General features: G+C 34.7%; 2 protein-coding genes across 6 annotated transcripts; both read right to left on the bottom strand.

Annotated features, from left to right (window-relative positions):
* Positions 1-280: 280 nt before the first annotated feature.
* On the bottom strand, positions 281-1,768 carry LOC127062659 (uncharacterized). Its single transcript, XM_050991274.1, has 4 exons — positions 1,379-1,768; positions 1,194-1,289; positions 857-1,107; positions 281-676 (listed from the first exon to the last, which is right to left on the bottom strand). Exons 1-4 carry the CDS (start codon positions 1,625-1,627, stop codon positions 328-330), a joined length of 945 nt encoding a protein of 314 aa, XP_050847231.1. The 5' UTR covers positions 1,628-1,768; the 3' UTR covers positions 281-327.
* Positions 1,769-1,825: 57 nt separating this feature from the next.
* LOC127062655 (uncharacterized) lies at positions 1,826-16,533 on the bottom strand. Of its 5 annotated transcripts, XM_050991263.1 has the most exons (10): positions 12,126-12,193; positions 10,230-10,294; positions 9,472-9,571; positions 8,543-8,663; positions 7,578-7,788; positions 6,749-7,144; positions 5,530-5,901; positions 5,085-5,354; positions 2,661-2,876; positions 1,826-2,118 (listed from the first exon to the last, which is right to left on the bottom strand). In XM_050991263.1, exons 3-10 carry the CDS (start codon positions 9,519-9,521, stop codon positions 1,967-1,969), a joined length of 1,788 nt encoding a protein of 595 aa, XP_050847220.1. In that variant the 5' UTR covers positions 9,522-9,571; positions 10,230-10,294; positions 12,126-12,193; the 3' UTR covers positions 1,826-1,966. The 5 variants fall into 5 exon arrangements, with proteins under 5 accessions (XP_050847220.1, XP_050847219.1, XP_050847218.1 ...); XM_050991262.1 differs by lacking the exons at positions 10,230-10,294; positions 12,126-12,193 and adding an exon at positions 16,296-16,533; XM_050991261.1 differs by lacking the exons at positions 10,230-10,294; positions 12,126-12,193 and adding an exon at positions 9,738-10,201 and having other exon boundaries at positions 7,605-7,788.
* Positions 16,534-17,120: the final 587 nt, after the last annotated feature.

Here is a 17,120-nt window from a genome sequence, read left to right as displayed (position 1 = left end):
CAACTAATCACGCGATTTTCGATTTTACGCTTCGTGCGATCTAACTTTTAAGCTACTATGCCTAATCGATTATTCACAGGATACCTACGTCTCAATTCGTTCTTTTCGAAAGTTAAATCTATCAAAATGAATGATCCGATCATGCAGAAGGAAGTCCATTCCCTTCGGATCTCTTCCCAAATCGAATAAAAGCCAAGAAAAAAAAAAAAAAAAAAGAAAAAAGAAAAGAGAAAAAAATAATCATCATTCGGATCATCGAATCATGATATTTCTATCTGTATTTCTAGTAAAAATGACAAAAAAACATTCTTAAAAGAATGGAATGGTTTAACACCCGCTCGATTTGTCACTCGAATTGCTAGGTATTGCTGTGTGACAGCCACGTTTATGACGTCTGGGTGAAAATTTCTCTGCGCGTTGTGTTTCTGTGACACCCGTTACAGTGTGCACGGACTTCATCGAAGCTTTCCTCTGCGCTTCTTTACCAAAACTCAAGAAATTCGGCTTGGGCGTCCAGTTAGTTCCATAACAGATCGGATGCACCTGCTGACGTTTCGATTGTTTAATATTTGAGATCTCCGATCCATAGTCTTCGCACAGAGAACTGACGTCACTTCCATCGGCACCGTCGCAAGAAGACTTGTCGCTATCCCAGGACAACGCAATTTCACGTATTCTATGGGGAAATCACAGTGTTAATTGAAAGAAAAAATGTATACTCCAACGATTTAAAGATACGTCCAATATATTTCGTTATTAAGATATGAGAATCCGATACTTTAAATTATTCTCAAGTATATTCGACGAAGAAAATTCACTTATAGTTCGAAAAGAAACGTTTCTATACAACACTAACTTCTTCATGAGATATTCGATATAATGTTTAATCGTGATAAATAAATCCTGTAGAATGATTGAAAAATCGTCGAGGAAGGCTCTGACACGCCTCGTAGATATGGCACAAGCTAACGCCAAGACTGAAAGCGACATTGAAATGATCCAGCTAATGAAGCCGGCCGAGAGAACTGGTGATTGCGTTGGGGACGGATAATACAAGGACCAAACTCGTTGCCACCAAGGATATACTATGTCACGATATTCGGTTTCCTGCATAATTAGGATTGACTCGGGAAAATAAATTATACCTGGTGATTTGTTTAAACAGTCCGTACTTTCCCCTCGAGAACACTTACGTAACTCCAATAAATCCAAACCATGCAATAAAGTATTCTTTGGAAAATCAACCAAGACCAAAAGACCGTGTCGATTGCTGCCCAAGCGGTGGTGATCTTGAAAGTTCATTGAGAAAAAAAGCTCAAAGTTCGGATCGTTAATTCGACTTAAAGAAAGCGAGAGGAACAAGCGTATCTCCCATTACCTGAAAAGTCTTGTAGATCAACGGGAAGCCGTTTGTAACTTGAAAGAACCACTTGGAATTCGGTGGATGCTTCCACAAAAGTAACGTCATCGCGGTCAAGATCAAAAGTGACGGCAAGGTGTGAATGAAATCCGGACCAACGGCTACCTTGGCATATTCGCGAAAAACCTTGTGCTGAAGGGAGAGAATCTCATGGGGAACGGAAAAGAACGTGACTATCTGGGCGTGTACGCCGTTCAGACAGGACATCACTGACAACCCTGATCATCAGCCTGATCTCTTTTTCCCTTGACGGTACTATTTCGATCGAACGCAAAAAAATATTGGTTATATTGGCACCTGACGAGTCCGAGACTTGACGTTTTGTATCATTCTTTTGTTCGTTGTTAACTTGACATCTTCACTTGCTATCGACGATTAATATTCTTGAGAAATTATTACGACACGAACGTAATAAATGTAAATAGTTTATTGTTAACAAAATTAAGGCATAACTGTCCGAATAGCTTTATCCCAGCAGCGAACTTTTACATTTCAAAATTTTACATTATATACAACTATTTACAAAATCGTAAGAAATAAAGAAGTCTATATCAGAAAGTAGTCGGGTCCGACGAAGGAGCCACATTTTGGGAAATCTTGCGGCGCTGCTATCATCTCATTAGGTTGACCAACCTGTAGGATAACATCTAGGCCACGGGTCCAATCGACTGCGTGTTCGTCCCTCAGCATCCAATATCCTAAATACGAGAATATTCGATATTAATATTCCCTGAATACGATCGGAGATTACAATCGCGAATAGACACTATTAATCGAATAATTTTAACGCGTAAAGCTCGATTAGAACAGTTCAGTTCGGTCTCGGTTCCGATTGTTCGAAATTGTGATTTTAATATCGTTATGTCATTTAATTGTACACGTTCGCGCATTTCCGTTCAGTCTCAGCTCGGTCACCGATTCGTCCTATTTTTTTTCTGTGTCCGATATCGTCAACGATGTTTCTCATCGAAAGTTTGAAAACGTTTTTTATCTAGGAATTGTTTGTAAAACAATGGAGATTTTCGATCGCTGCGCCTGTCATCACTTGTTAGGCCCTCCATGTCCATAGAATAGGATTTGTATAGTATGATCGATAATATATCGAATTGATGCGCGTGAATGTGAATGATTAACCTGCGATTAACATGGCAGAACGGAAATTGAATCGAGACCGAACCGGAACGTGTGAATCGACCTTAAAGGATTACGAAATTATTAATCGAAAGCTTATGAATATTACCAGGATTATTAGCTTTAAATCTGAGAGCGACAGCGCCGAATTTCGGCACTGTTATCGTGTCTTTCGACGGTGCACAATCCAAATTACGGGAGAAAAGTAATTCCTTTCTGTCAAGATGCTTGACATCATCCAGAGACATGCTTCTGTCAAATTTCTGAACTCCGACAACGTAAAAGTTGTATCCGTGTAGATGATAGACGAGATCGTCCATTCCAGCTAAGGAAAGATGATTGGATTACGATTAAATTTTTCTCAAAATTGTTCAAAGACGCATCTTCATTTTGTTGTAATTTGCTTTGAAGCGACAAAGAACAAAAACGTTAGAAAATAAATAAAACTTTAAAAGGGACATTGTATGTTGACATTTCTTTATTAGACGGGCAAAAGAGAAGATATAAGTTACAATTATTAGCAGAAAGCACTTATAACGTTTAAAGTGAAATATAAGATATCGCGTTAGATTTTGGTAACGTCTCGTCTTCGTCGAACGATACAAGGTATACGTCTTAATCAATTTAGAAACATTCTTTCCTTTTCAGAAATAATAACATACTATCTCGAGTAAAATTTGTAGTCTTTAAATTTCTACGCATTACCCAAATCTCAGGTAAAAGAGCGGGAGGGAAGTAGAATTATTAATAATTTGTATTGATATAATCTAATAATTTTTAATATTAAAACTGAGTACTATATGTAGTACTATAAGCAAAGCACAGCAATGTAGAGCATATTATCGTTAACTGAGTCTTTTCTAAACAAAACTTGACTTATATATATATATATATATATATATATATATATATATATATATCTGCTCAGAGATTTAATGCGAAAGAGCCCACTCGGAAGGTGACTGCTCTTACGCTTCTTACGGATAAAATCCACTAAAATCATCTATCTCTCTCTCCATCTCCACACGCGGCAAGATAGCAAAGCTTCGGAAAACCCGATAGCTGCTGCAAGCGTGCAAGGTGAGCTGTTCCACCACGGTCAGATGACGCAACGGATCGGGCCATTACGTTGGCTTATTGACCACGTTACCGACGAGGGATCACGGTCCTTGGCAACCCGCTGTCTAGGAAGGAATTGAAGTTGCGGAAATCGAGGACCGAATAAGGAAGCATTTGTAAAGAAACTACGTCCGTTCGTTTCGTTCGAAGGAACAAAAATATCTTTGGTGAGTAATCTTTGGACGATCGATTTACATCGTACAGTGCGGAATGCGTTGTGTGTAGTGGACAAATCACCCGTGTACGATGCATTCGAAGAGGAATAACAGAAGAATTGTAGCTCTGCCCGAGCGGAATCACGTCACGATTCTCGATTAGTGCGACTAGATGGAGCATATTCTGTCCCCCACAATTTACAAATGACATAGCAGGTTTTATGTTTGCATGCAATTTCTCTTATCGGAAAGATAGATTGACAGAACGATTCAAAGAGGAAAAACAGAAGGACAGAGTACAGAATCAATATTTTCAGCTTTCGTGATAAACCGAATAAAAAAGTGTAATGTCAAGAGCTTTGACCCATTAGAAGTGCAAGATGTCCCATCTCTCTTTATCTCTTTTTCTCTCTTTTTCTCCGGTGCTCTATCGATCGCTAAAAATTAACTCTGATTCAATTACACGAACTTTCGCAGAAGAATAGGATTAAAGATACCTCTGGCTGAACGCACATGCAAAACTATACTCATTATACATTCTGATTTTAAATTGTCACGTCATTATCATCTTATTTGTGTTATCATTCTACCTTAATATTGTGATAAATTTGTAATTAATGTGACGCAATATCGAGATATACTGGAGCGTAATGGATTTTGAAAAATTTTACTTCAATTTTTTACGACTACTCTCCGATTACAAGCGAAGGTGATAATTTCTATTTAACGAAACTGCTTTTTCCTATTTTGTTTACTTACTACTCCACGTTAGTCCGAAGCCTTACACAATGACCTAGTCAAAGCTCGTCGTTTAAGAAGATACAGGAAAGAAACCTCGCGAGTCACGGATTTTCACTTTCCACGTTTGCTCTAAGCTACAGAAAATGACGCAACGATTTCCTTCGTGAAATCTTTTGAATTTCACTCAAATAACTCAAAACAAATATTTTAATAGGAAGAAAAGAAAATACTCGAACGATTGGTTCTAATAATTATCGTAAAGGGGAAACACCTATAGACGACGTTTATATCTTTCTTTATTAAATTTTTAATTACGCAAAGCTTTCGATCTCTTATTTGCTCCTTTAGAAAATTAATTTCTAATCTACGTCTCTGCTTAGCTCACTCGAACGATTTCTGCTACTCTTCAACAATTTTACAAAATTATTGTAGCTTTAAACGCGAAAGCAGCGATTAAATATTTATTCATCGTAGTTACGTATAATCGGAATTATGAAGCAAACAAGAAAATGAGTTACCTTGATCCAAGAGAATTATTTCCACGGTCGCTCCGAGAGGGATATAACGCATATGAACGCATTCGCACGTGTCGTTGGCGTCTCTGTTATCATTGTGACAGTTTCGCGAGGACGACGTGGTTTCGTTGTTCTCATTATGATCATCTTCGTCCTTTCCCGTACACAGCAAGCCTTTCGGTATGTCGCCACTTTGCGTCAATAACGGTGACGAAGGATAAGTGAACGTAACGTTGTTCACATTTAAGGATTTTATATCGACGCCGCCATCTTCTAAAAAGAAAACAAATTATACAGACCTTAGTTCAATAGTTCGCGCGTATCGTTTTATTGATTTTCTCTTTCGAATTCGTTTAAATTCTAATAAAATAAATTATAATCTTTTCTTCTTCTTGGAAACTTTAACGAAATAATTATAATTCGTTAAACCGCGTTGGTAATTACTAACCTATTGAATCGGTTGACTGCACCATGTAATTAATCGGTAGATAAATAGTCAAATCGGTTTTGGTAGTAAGAAATTTCGGCATTTTACGCATTCCTCGAATTTCGTTGATACAAAAATTCTCAAGATTGTTACACGTTTCGTCGTAAACGGTCGTCATCGCGACTCGATTCGTATCCATTTCCTGATCTTCGCTTTGATCGACCGGAATGTCGTCCGAATTCGTAGTTTCTAAACGATCCACAGGACTCCCTTGATATTTTATAATCGCAGCACCATAAACAGGAATTGTTCCGCATTTCTTTGGCGTACTTATGTTCATCCAATAAGAGGAGGTCTTTTTGCTTGCCTTTAATATAAAATCCGCTCTCTCGCCTGTCAAAGAAACTCACAACGTAAAGATAATGCAGGACTTTTCAATTAAAATGGCTAAATCGCTTTAAATCCAGTAAGGTATTTAAAGCCAAAGGAAAGCATCGCTGAATATTGTAATAAGATTGATAATGTGCACGACAGGTAAATATCTTCAAAAGCGGATTACTGTAAAAATATGATTTATATGGGTCGATAACTATGTATTAGAATATCCGACTTTACATCGTCGATGATGTTACGAAATAGGGCGATCTATCGATATAAAAGTTTTTTAAGGTACTCGTGGGAGATAACTCGCTCGTGCATGCACGTATCAACCCTTTGCACTTGAGCTTTTTCTCAGTTAAATCTTACTTTGAGCGAGGTTTTGAATTTTTCGATTAGAGAAACGACTAAACGCTGATCGGTCAATCACAAACGTGAAACCAAATGGAACTAAAATTTAACTGTATGTAACAATATTTTAACTCATCGTTGCAATATATTATTGGTATGCCTGACGAATATCACTTGCCATACGAAATATCGTCTGTAAAGGATTAAAATGTTACACGCGCAGGAATATTTTGTTCTGATAGGTGACGTTTGCAAAGAAACGTTATCGACCAAGGACGATGCCTATCTTCAGACATAATATATTCCCGTAAATAACGATGGAATGTGAAACAAAAAACACGACTGATTGATAATAATATCGATTCCAGCAATGAACAAATTGCTTAATAAATAACATTTTCTGACGTTATCAGCAAAACTTTTAAAAAATCGGACTAAAGAGACCGAAATGAATCGAAACTGAAAGCATCAAATCGAATAAACTGATCGTTTTGATTGAATTTGGACAAACCTTTCGCTAAAGTAATCGATGTAACGTATCGAGGTTCGATAGGATGTCCATCCAAAGTTATCAAGTAAAGAGAATGATTATCGATAGAAATTCTAATGGGACAAGATCCAGCTCCACCGGCATTGGCAGCTCGAAAACGATGACGTCGTCCAGGAACGACGGTAAATGTCGTATAAGGAACTTTTGGTCCATTCATCTGCCGTCCTTTACCATTGACGAGAAGTATCGCTGGCTTTGTGTGACCATGATCGAGTGACATTTCCGGAGAATGCTGCCAGTGCGTAACTAGTATCACGTGGTTCGGGTCATCGACATCATAAAAAGCACGTTGAGGATCGCGAATGTCTGCTTGCCGAACTATCAACGATCCAAAAACGCCGTTCGTTATGTCGGCACCTGGTGAGAGAAACAGAGAACAAATAAAAAAAATATATATATGTATATATGCGTGGATGTATGTATGTATGTATATGTATATGGCTAATAAATCTTACTATCTCGATAATTCACACTCTTTTTATAAGCAACTTACAAATTTATCTTTTATGCGGGTAAAACGTCTCGAGCAAAAAACGATTCTGACCATGTCCGGTGAAATCGACGATTACGTTTATCGAATTGACTACTATGAAGATAAAAATTCGCGCCATTCGAGCAAATTATTTAATGAATATTCGAACTTTTTCTAAAAATAGAAATAAAGAGAAAGATGAAAGTTATACGCGATCGTACGATCCGAAGAAAGTACAGGTTGTCCTACAATCGAATCAGTTAAACGCCTTTGAAATAAATTAATCCATAAACCCTTCGGTTGTAGAAGGAAAAGAACCTGCATGCGCATGCCATAGATGTGTACCAGCAGCCGACGCTCGGAACTTGTATTGAAAAGTGGTATAGCTTGGTATTGGACACTGCGTTACCAACGGCGTACCATCCATACAGGGTGTTTCGATTTGAGATTGACCACGCCAATGTATGGCAGCCGCTTTACCTGGAAGTTTGTTAACTACGTCCACTACTAAAATATCGTTCTCGCAAACCTGAAATCACAAATTCCTTATCTATCGACATTCATCAAATTGCTAATAATGAGAAAAATGAAAATCCCTTATTTCTTACATTACTATTTCATCCTATGCGAAATAAATGATTTTCTATGAAAAAAAAAAACATAAATAAATAAATAAATAAAATAGGTATATTAAATAATAACGATAGAGACGTCAAACTGCGTAATCAAAATTGATTGAACTTCGTTAAACGTAAAGTCATTTCTTATACAGATCTCCGTCGTGTAGATTCTATAACAAGTAAAAAAAATGATTCGATGAATCGACTCTCGGAAAACGCATATAAAACGAGGAAGAACTTGCGACGTTTAAAAACAATACCGACTCTAATCGATAGCCTATTAATTTCGACACCCATGTAATTTAATTTCGGCCGAATAATTAATCTAATTACGTAATGTGCTTATCAAGTATAGTACATATTAATCTACTAAGTACGCTCGGCTTGAAAATCTCGGCCGTTTAAAGCCAATCTACGTACACGAGATCTCAATTAAGAAGCGTATCTTATCGGTTACACATAATTAATTGATAAATAAACACAAAATCTGAGTTGTTAAGTAAATAATTAGAACGGGAATCTATGGGAAGTACACTGATTGAAGCAATTCAGTGTTTCTTTAAAAATAAACGTAAGAATGATCGGACTTGCGTGAAATGTATATCAGTAACAATAATAATAATCCTTATCTAAATATAATCGTCTATTTAATTATAATCTTACCTGTATACTAGGTCCCGGCATTTGTCGATTCGCCGTCATTATGCCCCGCCTTTGTCCATCCGCTGATACGCAATTATTAGCCAGACAAGCGGTTTCGTTCGATAAGCAATTTCCACATGATCTAGAAATTCAATAAATGCTCTGCGTCGTTTTTTTCTTTCTTCCTTTTTTACTCTTTTTCATTTGTAAATGCTTAAACATTGAGAATGCGTAAATATGCCTATCAGACAGTACTAATAATGAAGTAAACATTTCATTAATTATCTACTCAAAGTTTAATGCATAGAAAAAGAATTCTTTTTTGATAGAATTTTCTTTTATATCTCAGAGTTTTCATTTAATATTATAAAGAGGAAACCTTTCTCGAGAATTCTTTATTACTGGCATTTTTTCGATTAAATGTTTTGCGGTTGATCTAAGATCTTCCGTGTTGCAGTCCCTACTATTCTGGAGAAAGTTGCATAACGTCAATTGCAATATCTAGACAAATCACGATGAATAATGACTAACTCATACATATAATCTACAAAAGCGATTATGTAGATTACATAATTGAGATAATCGTGCGACTAATCGAATGAAAGAAATGGAAAAAAAACGAGTATGATTTTTTACTTGTCTAGTTCGATGTCAGTTGGTGGTAACAAGTCGATAAGATATTATTAATCAACGTACGGATATCTTTTTTCTCAGTGTGAATAAAAAAGAATATATCTAATAAAATAGTTTCTACTGTAACAAGTAACAATTAATACCATGCTACATTTTGCAGGAATTCCAACTAAAATAAAAAATCGATGACATACTTCTGTATACTTATACGGTGATATAGATCACCGTAAGCCTTTCATATTTTTCAAGTTCATAGGATTAGATGCGAAAATTGCTTATAATGTAGGAGAAAAAGAGAGAAAGGGATTACGTCTTACTTGCTGAGTGATTGGAACACTTCCAATGTAAGTTTCACCCGACAAATCATTGGCCAATCTAAATGATGACATGGTCTGTCACAGGATAAGAAAGTTTGTTCTGAAAAAAAAAAAATAAATAAAAAATTCACGGTTAATAATTAAAAATCATAGCTTTCTAAAAAAGAAATCACTGAAGGAACGAGAAAGTTCGACAATGTCTATAAATCGATGAACGTCTTTGCTGTTTTCTGAAATGACAATGAACGATAGAGCTTCGAACTTACTGGGCCTGTAATTATTTAAATGCAGAAATGTTGCAGCAGCAGCGATCATCATCACTACCACGAAGCACCTTAGCACATAAGTGCTCGGTGACACCGTTCTGTTCGCTTCCTTTCTAATGTACATCGTCTACCTAATTTTCTACCTTTTATTTCTTACGCAACGATAAAAACTGACAACGACATTCTAATTTTTGTATTAATTTCGATATTAATTGCCGTTGCTCGGCCTATCTTCTTTTTGTAACGTTAGCTTGCCGTTATATCGATCAAATTATCTTATCGATTTTTATTTTTAACAATATCTCTTTCCAATTTTTAACAACATTCAAACAAATCAATCACTTTTATTAACAAAACGTACGAATTTTTTAAACATGTTTGATCCCAATTCTTACGACGTTATCAACGAAACAATTTGTATAATTCGGAATAATATGAAAATCAAGTATTACTTTAAAAATATTTTACAAATAAATTTGCTTTTAAACGAACGTTTCGAAAAAATCGATTAACGTGGAAAACGACGAAATTTGGACGTCGAGTAGGTGAAGACACATCTGAAGTATAAAGGCGATTTTTAAATCCTAGGTAAGCTTTTAATCACACGTTCTTAATTTCAATTAGCCACGTAAGAAGCTCTTACAGAAAGCACAAAAAATATAAAAAAAAAGCCGTGAAGCGTAACGTTATTTATCGATTTCATAAACCCGATCTCGTGCCTGTAACATAGCAAGCAAAGCTCTTCGTAATTCCTTTCCAGACGTTTATATCATCCACTAAATTACGTTGAAGCAAAATGATCCTCTAGAAAGCCATAACGGTGAGTGCATGTGCTAGTAAGTGAATGAGTAATGAATGCACCGCCCAGGGGTAAGAAATGCAAAAAATTTAGATGATACTGCTATCCGTTCTTGACCGTAATTATTTGATATTATACTATGATGTAAAAGCTTAAATAATCTTGGCACAACACGTCGTACAAAACGTGTACAATAGCAATTAACTTTTCTATATTGTTACGTAAACATTTATATCTAAGCTTTTACAATTTGAATTAAAATAATAAAACTAATAAATTTAATAAACTCTGTGTCTATCGCACGGTATCACACGATAAAAGTGAAACTTTTTTATTTAATTTAATTTAATCTAATTTAATTTAATTTAATTTAATTTAGTTTCTCAACTTTCCATTCCCCATGTTATTCCTGTATTTAGCGGATTTATCGGTGAATTTTAGAGATGAAGAGAGAGAGAGGGGGGGGGTCAAACATTTATAAATTACATCAAAAACATCGAGAATAACTTATTTATATAAAAAATATTGTTTTATTCTATTTCCATTTCGTCATTTTCTGAATAGAAAACAAGTGACTTATGATGACTGAAATAAGAAATAAAAAATTTTCTTTCAATTCGATCAAGATAACTTTGAAGTAACGCGTCGATAATTAAACCTGTTCTTCTGTATAATGCGATCGATAGGCAAACAAGGAGAATTCGAGAGATAATTCTTCGAAGAGAAATTAGAAACGGGATGGGGAAGAAAGAGAGAGAGAGTAGGATAATGTAAATGAGTAGTATAAAGGAACAAGAAAGACGGATGAGTGAGAAAGTGAATAAAATAAACGCACACATTTACGTGCATTGTTGCTATACCGTGCTCTATCTCTTTCTCTCTCTTTCAATCTCTTTCTTATCCTATCTTTGTATGCCTCTCTGAAGCATAAAGAAAACGAAACGTGCAGCTTACGAAGGTAATCTACCTCTCTCTCTCTCTCTCTCTCTATCCTATCTCTATATGCCTCTCTCTTTCATATCGTTTTGTTTCGTTTCACCTTATTTCGTTTCACCTTGTACCGTTTCATCTTGTCGTCAACTCGCTATAGAAATCTCATTTCAAAAATTCTCAATCGATACGAATCAATAAATTGATACGATGAAAGAAATTAGAAGCAATTAAGTATAATTGATAATGCAACTAATTGGCTAACGTTTTTATTGCGTGCAATTTATGAATTACTTGAGGTTTAAATATTTTTTACTTAATTTAGTATTTTTACTTAATTAAATTTCATACATCATTTGATATTTGATTACTTTCAATCATTTTATAAGTATTTGTAAATTACACAATATTAAAAATTATTTGCCGAACATCCATCTTCTCTTTCAGGAAACCATTACGAAGATCTATCACTTGCATACCATCACCAAAGCTCATGAGAAAAGAAAAGGAAGAAAATGAATAAAAATATCGTTTGGCATGCATATATGAATTATCGAACGACGAAGAAATAGTTGGATGAGAAAATGAATAGAAAGAATTCGGTCGGTTGATCGTAAAGGAAAGAAAAATAAAACAAAGATGTTCATATTTCACTGCACCACTCTGTCGACGATCACATGAATTAACTTCGAGTACGACAAAGTCGTAGATTATCTCGCGCTCTCCCGTCAACGACTGAGGAGATATTCGCGCACGAATTTCGTTGACCGAACACCTCTCGATGTGTTCTCTCTCTTTCTCTCTCTCGCTCTCTCTCTCTCTCTCTCTCTCTCTCTCTCTCTCTGTCTCTCTTAAACACACCCGCCTTTGTAAATCTCACTGAACATCCTTTCATTTTTACTTTTTTTTTATAGAATATCCTTCGATAAAAAAACACAACTGGTTTCGTACTTGACTCAACACTCGCGTAGGATCATAATGTTTGAATTGACCTGCAAGAAATTCGAAGGCGCCGCCTTCAAAGAGATGGCGAAACGATCAGTGAAAGTTACCCTGCAGCTATTTCTTGGCTCCGCGAATACATATATCGTGTGGAGTGTTAAATAAGACATACATATGGATCACACACGCATTTACGATCGACCAATGAGAGGATATTTTTCGTATCCTCTCTCTCCCTCTCCCACCCCTCCACAAACACACACACATATGTCTTCAAACTCACATACTCATTCAAAACTATGTTTCTTTTCACTTCGCTCTTAACACAACTACACTTTCATATCCTGACCTTTCTCTTTCTTATATCTCTGCGTTGCACTTTCGATCGACTGAGCTTTTCACTTTCACTAGAATTTCGTCCCATAAACAAAGTCAAGGATCGTAGGTATGTAAAACTGAGGTTGACAAAATGTTTCTTTCTTGAATTTTTTTGCGTTTTAAATATTTACTCAAAGAGAGAGAAAAAGAGAGAAGGAATTGAGCGTTTCCTCAAAAGATAGAAGTGAAAATATGTTTAGTGTCAAGAGTGTGATTCTTCGAAGCGAAAGCAAAGATTGAATGGATGTAATAATAAGTGGACTTTCGATTCTAAGGATAAATCAAACTATTTCCATAAAATGGATATAAAATAGGATAAAAAAGAAAAATAAATTGTTTAAAGATGGAGAAGAGAAGCATCGCTTTCTTTAAAATGTTCTTTAAAATTTTGAAAAAAGATATGAAATAATATTTTTACGTAATAACGAAAGGGTCGAATAGGGTTAATCTCATCTATTCAAGAATTACCTATTTACCGGCAACGCTTTCTAATCGCGTGTTGACTGACTTTCGATGATTTTTATCATCGATCAAAATAAACGCAAACAAGAAGTTCGTCACAAATTTGTATAATACCCTTACCATTCGTTTTGATTTTGATTTAACAAAAAAACAAAAAAAAAAAAAAGACATAGGAACAATATTTTAAAGGAAAGCGACTTTGAATTAATTTCTATGTATCTAGCAAGAACCAATTCTTGCACGATGTACCACAAAAATTGTATTCCCGTCTTTCGATAAAAAACATATATCTCGCAAAGAAAAAGTATCATATATAGAAAAACGTGACTGTAGATTTCGAAACATCAGGAAAGGTATACGAATCGAAAGCTATTATTATTAAAACTCTCTAACGAAAAATATATATCGGGTGATACAATAACTATTACCACCTGAAATATCATATCAACGATAATACATGTGCATGTGCATTTGTGAAAAAAATATGATCGCAAATATAAAGTCCATGAACCATTGAGTTTTACGCATTGATATTTTCTTTTAATTTCAATCAAAAGAAAGACATATTACTAAAGACTTGTTATAAACGCAAGACATTTTTTCAAAATATCTCGCAGACTGATTATTTTGCGATATTCCGTTTTAATGCTTTTTTATTCGGAATGGTACAAAGAATCAATTCGTAAAAAACGAAATCCTTTCCATTAAAAAAATATATCGAAGATCTTAAAATCTCGTAACGAGAATGACCTTGAGAAAAAATTCTTTCCATCGGCAGATGTACCCTCGAAATGGTATAACTTTGTTCTGAGGATTTTTTCCACAAAAGCACAAGTAACGGGAATATTTGAGGTGGTAATAATTATTGAATCACCCGGTATGTTCCCTCAATACCAACATTTAGAACACGAATTAACAGACCGTAACGATATTAACGCAATTATTGACGTTTCGTATTCGAAGTGTTATCCTATCGAGAAAAACACTGTAATTTTATCATCACGAATTATAGTTCACACAGATACTGATTATCAACGAGATAACAAGCTCATTCCTATAAAATTGAATATTGTCATTGAGTTTTGATCGTACATAAGGTTAATTACGTTATCAGACTCGTTCAATATCGCAATATTCGAATGATTTTTTGAATAATTCGATCGAGCAAAATGTTGATGAAATATTGTATCTTGAACTTGTTTCAACAATTCGAGACAAGAACGCCGTGGTTCCTATTTCGGGAAAATAATCTTCGAAGACGACATCAAACACGTTTCTTGATATTCGATATTACATTTATTTCCTGATATCGATAGCGTAATCTAAGAACAATTTCGCGAGGTAGGCGTTTTCTACAGGTACGTAACCACGTTTTTACGTTTAAGCTATTCATGGCAATTCTCCTTTACGATCAAAGGATTCAAACGTCCCATCGTTAGTTTTTTATTCGTCCTTTCACTTTCCTTACCAATGATTCTTGGAAGAATAATAGAAACGATAAAACTTGTTTGTTATTCTCGATTATTCAACTTCTCAAGAGTGAACTTTTCTTCCGCTTGTAATAAATTTACTGATCGAGTACCACGTCGACGATTCGTTGATTTCGAGAAAAAAGATATATCTATTTCTATGAAAAAGATAGATCCCCGCGATTATTTCTCTGATAAAAGAAGGGAAAACGAATCACCTAAGATTTGTCAAAAGTACATTATCACGAAAAATCAAGAACTCGAAAGCGCCGCTGTTCTACTAAAGCGACGACGATGACGATCGTCTTTTGCGAGCCATTAATCTTTTAAAAAATGCCTTCATAAAGTTTCATCACAATGCTATTTTGATGACAAGGCGAAAGCGTTGACGAACCACTCTTTTTAAAAGCGAAAGAAAATTTGGGTGTTTCACTTTTGCAAATACAACACTTTCACGTTACTACTTTCGATTTGTATATGTATCGCCTTTTAAAAATGAAATTTATTTTTATTACATACTCCGCATTAATATAATTTGAAAGATCGTAATAAAAAAGTTTGCATAAAATTAATAATAATAATGTATGAGATATTACCTACAAGTTATTCGATTTATTACTGTTAATAATTAAATTAAAATGATCCTGATAAAAAGTTTGCATGCAATTAAGTACAATTTTCAATAAAAATGTATAAAATATTACCTATAATTCGACTTATTATCGTTAATAATCAAACTGAAAGGAACACGTATCTTCTTATCATTAATAAAAAATATTCATACATGGAAACAACATTTCTAATATATGGAGCAACATCTACATTCCAAATGAAGTCGCTTTTTATTAGATAATTATCACCGTGCTCTCTAAAATGCCATAAAATATTTCGATCTCTCTTCAGTTTTAGTTTTATTCGATCGTACACGTATAATTTCAGACGAGGAATCGTTAGAGTGATTTGCAATCAGCTTTAATCGAATGAAAAAAGACGTCCAACGTTAACGCACTTTATATCCTTGACCATGGAAGTGTTACAATATACGTGATAGCCTCTTTGTAGAATGGATACAGTGCAGGCTCTCGGGTCATTCACCTGATGATCATTCTAGATCATTACAACTATCGGAATATACCACGTAAATACCTGCGTAATATTATACACATCTATTTTCCTTGGATTATATCTTATTCGAGTAAATTCTTTTCAAATGTCACGAAAGGAACTTTAAAAAAAAAATATATGAATAAAATTTTATCAAGTATATATCTTCTACGCGTACAACTAGTATTTCTTTCAACGATAAAAAGGTTTAATAAAACGATGTTGAAGAGTATCACTTATCACTCTAACTCTATCTACGTTCTACAAGAAATTTAACACTTAAGTCCATTGTAGGTATTTCTAACGCCTGTCCTATATATACAAAGTTTGCATCTTTATCGCTTTTCGAGTTAGCGCATGTTCTTAATCAAACATCACGAAAAGAAATATAGAGAATCTAAAAAAACAAAATATAAAGAAAAAGAAATAAAAAGAAACGAGAGAGGAAGAGCCTCGATCTTTTAATGAACTTACCCGGTATTGGCGTTAAATAAATAATTGTGGCCACGACGGACACGAGACCAACGAAGATGGCACATCTCAAAAGCATCCTCTCGAAGAATATATTTTTCAAATGTTTTGTAATTTATCTTCTTGGCAGTAATCTTATGTATTTTCAATTCTTCTGTCTTCGTGAGAGAAATGAGAGTATCGCAGAGAACGTAGAGAGTCTTGCCGGTATCGTAGTCGCGGATACACTAGCGGCATACGAGGAAAGTTCATTGCCAAAGAGAGAGAGTTTGATGTCTGATTAAAAAGGAAGAAAGATCTGTTAGTTGCGGAAGAAACGAGTACACACGTTATCCTATTTACGGTTACAATGTTCTTGCTTTTAAGAGTCTTCCTGATTGCGGTAAACGAAAAAGAAAATACATTAAAAAATTTCTTACTCGTTATTGGCTTAATCTTTTGTTTTTCTTCATATCTATTTTGTGTTTCTAACGATCACGACATGAATTATACGTTAGTTACGTATAATTTAAAAGCGAATCATAAATATTAAGTATATTCGCATAAATATCAAGTAACTCGGTTTGATCTTTGTGTTCTTACGTATTAATAGATATTCGTAGTTTTATATTAAATTATAATTCTTTTTTATATCGATTAATTAATTACATTTTTCTTTGATATCAGTATTCTTTTGTTGATTTTCTTCGATATCAGTATCATCTGATGATAATACGATATAATAAGCAAATAAACGATCGAAGAATATTAATAAATTAAAAGAAAGTAAAATTTAAAAGGAACGCGGTACAAATCGCAACTGGTTTTAAATTGTGAAGATCGATATTC

Source organism: Vespula vulgaris, chromosome 3 (genome assembly GCF_905475345.1).
Source record: "Vespula vulgaris chromosome 3, iyVesVulg1.1, whole genome shotgun sequence".
Lineage (NCBI taxonomy): Eukaryota > Metazoa > Arthropoda > Insecta > Hymenoptera > Vespidae > Vespula > Vespula vulgaris.
The sequence above is the reverse complement of the archived record's forward strand: the minus strand, read 5'-3'. Positions and strand labels throughout refer to the sequence as shown.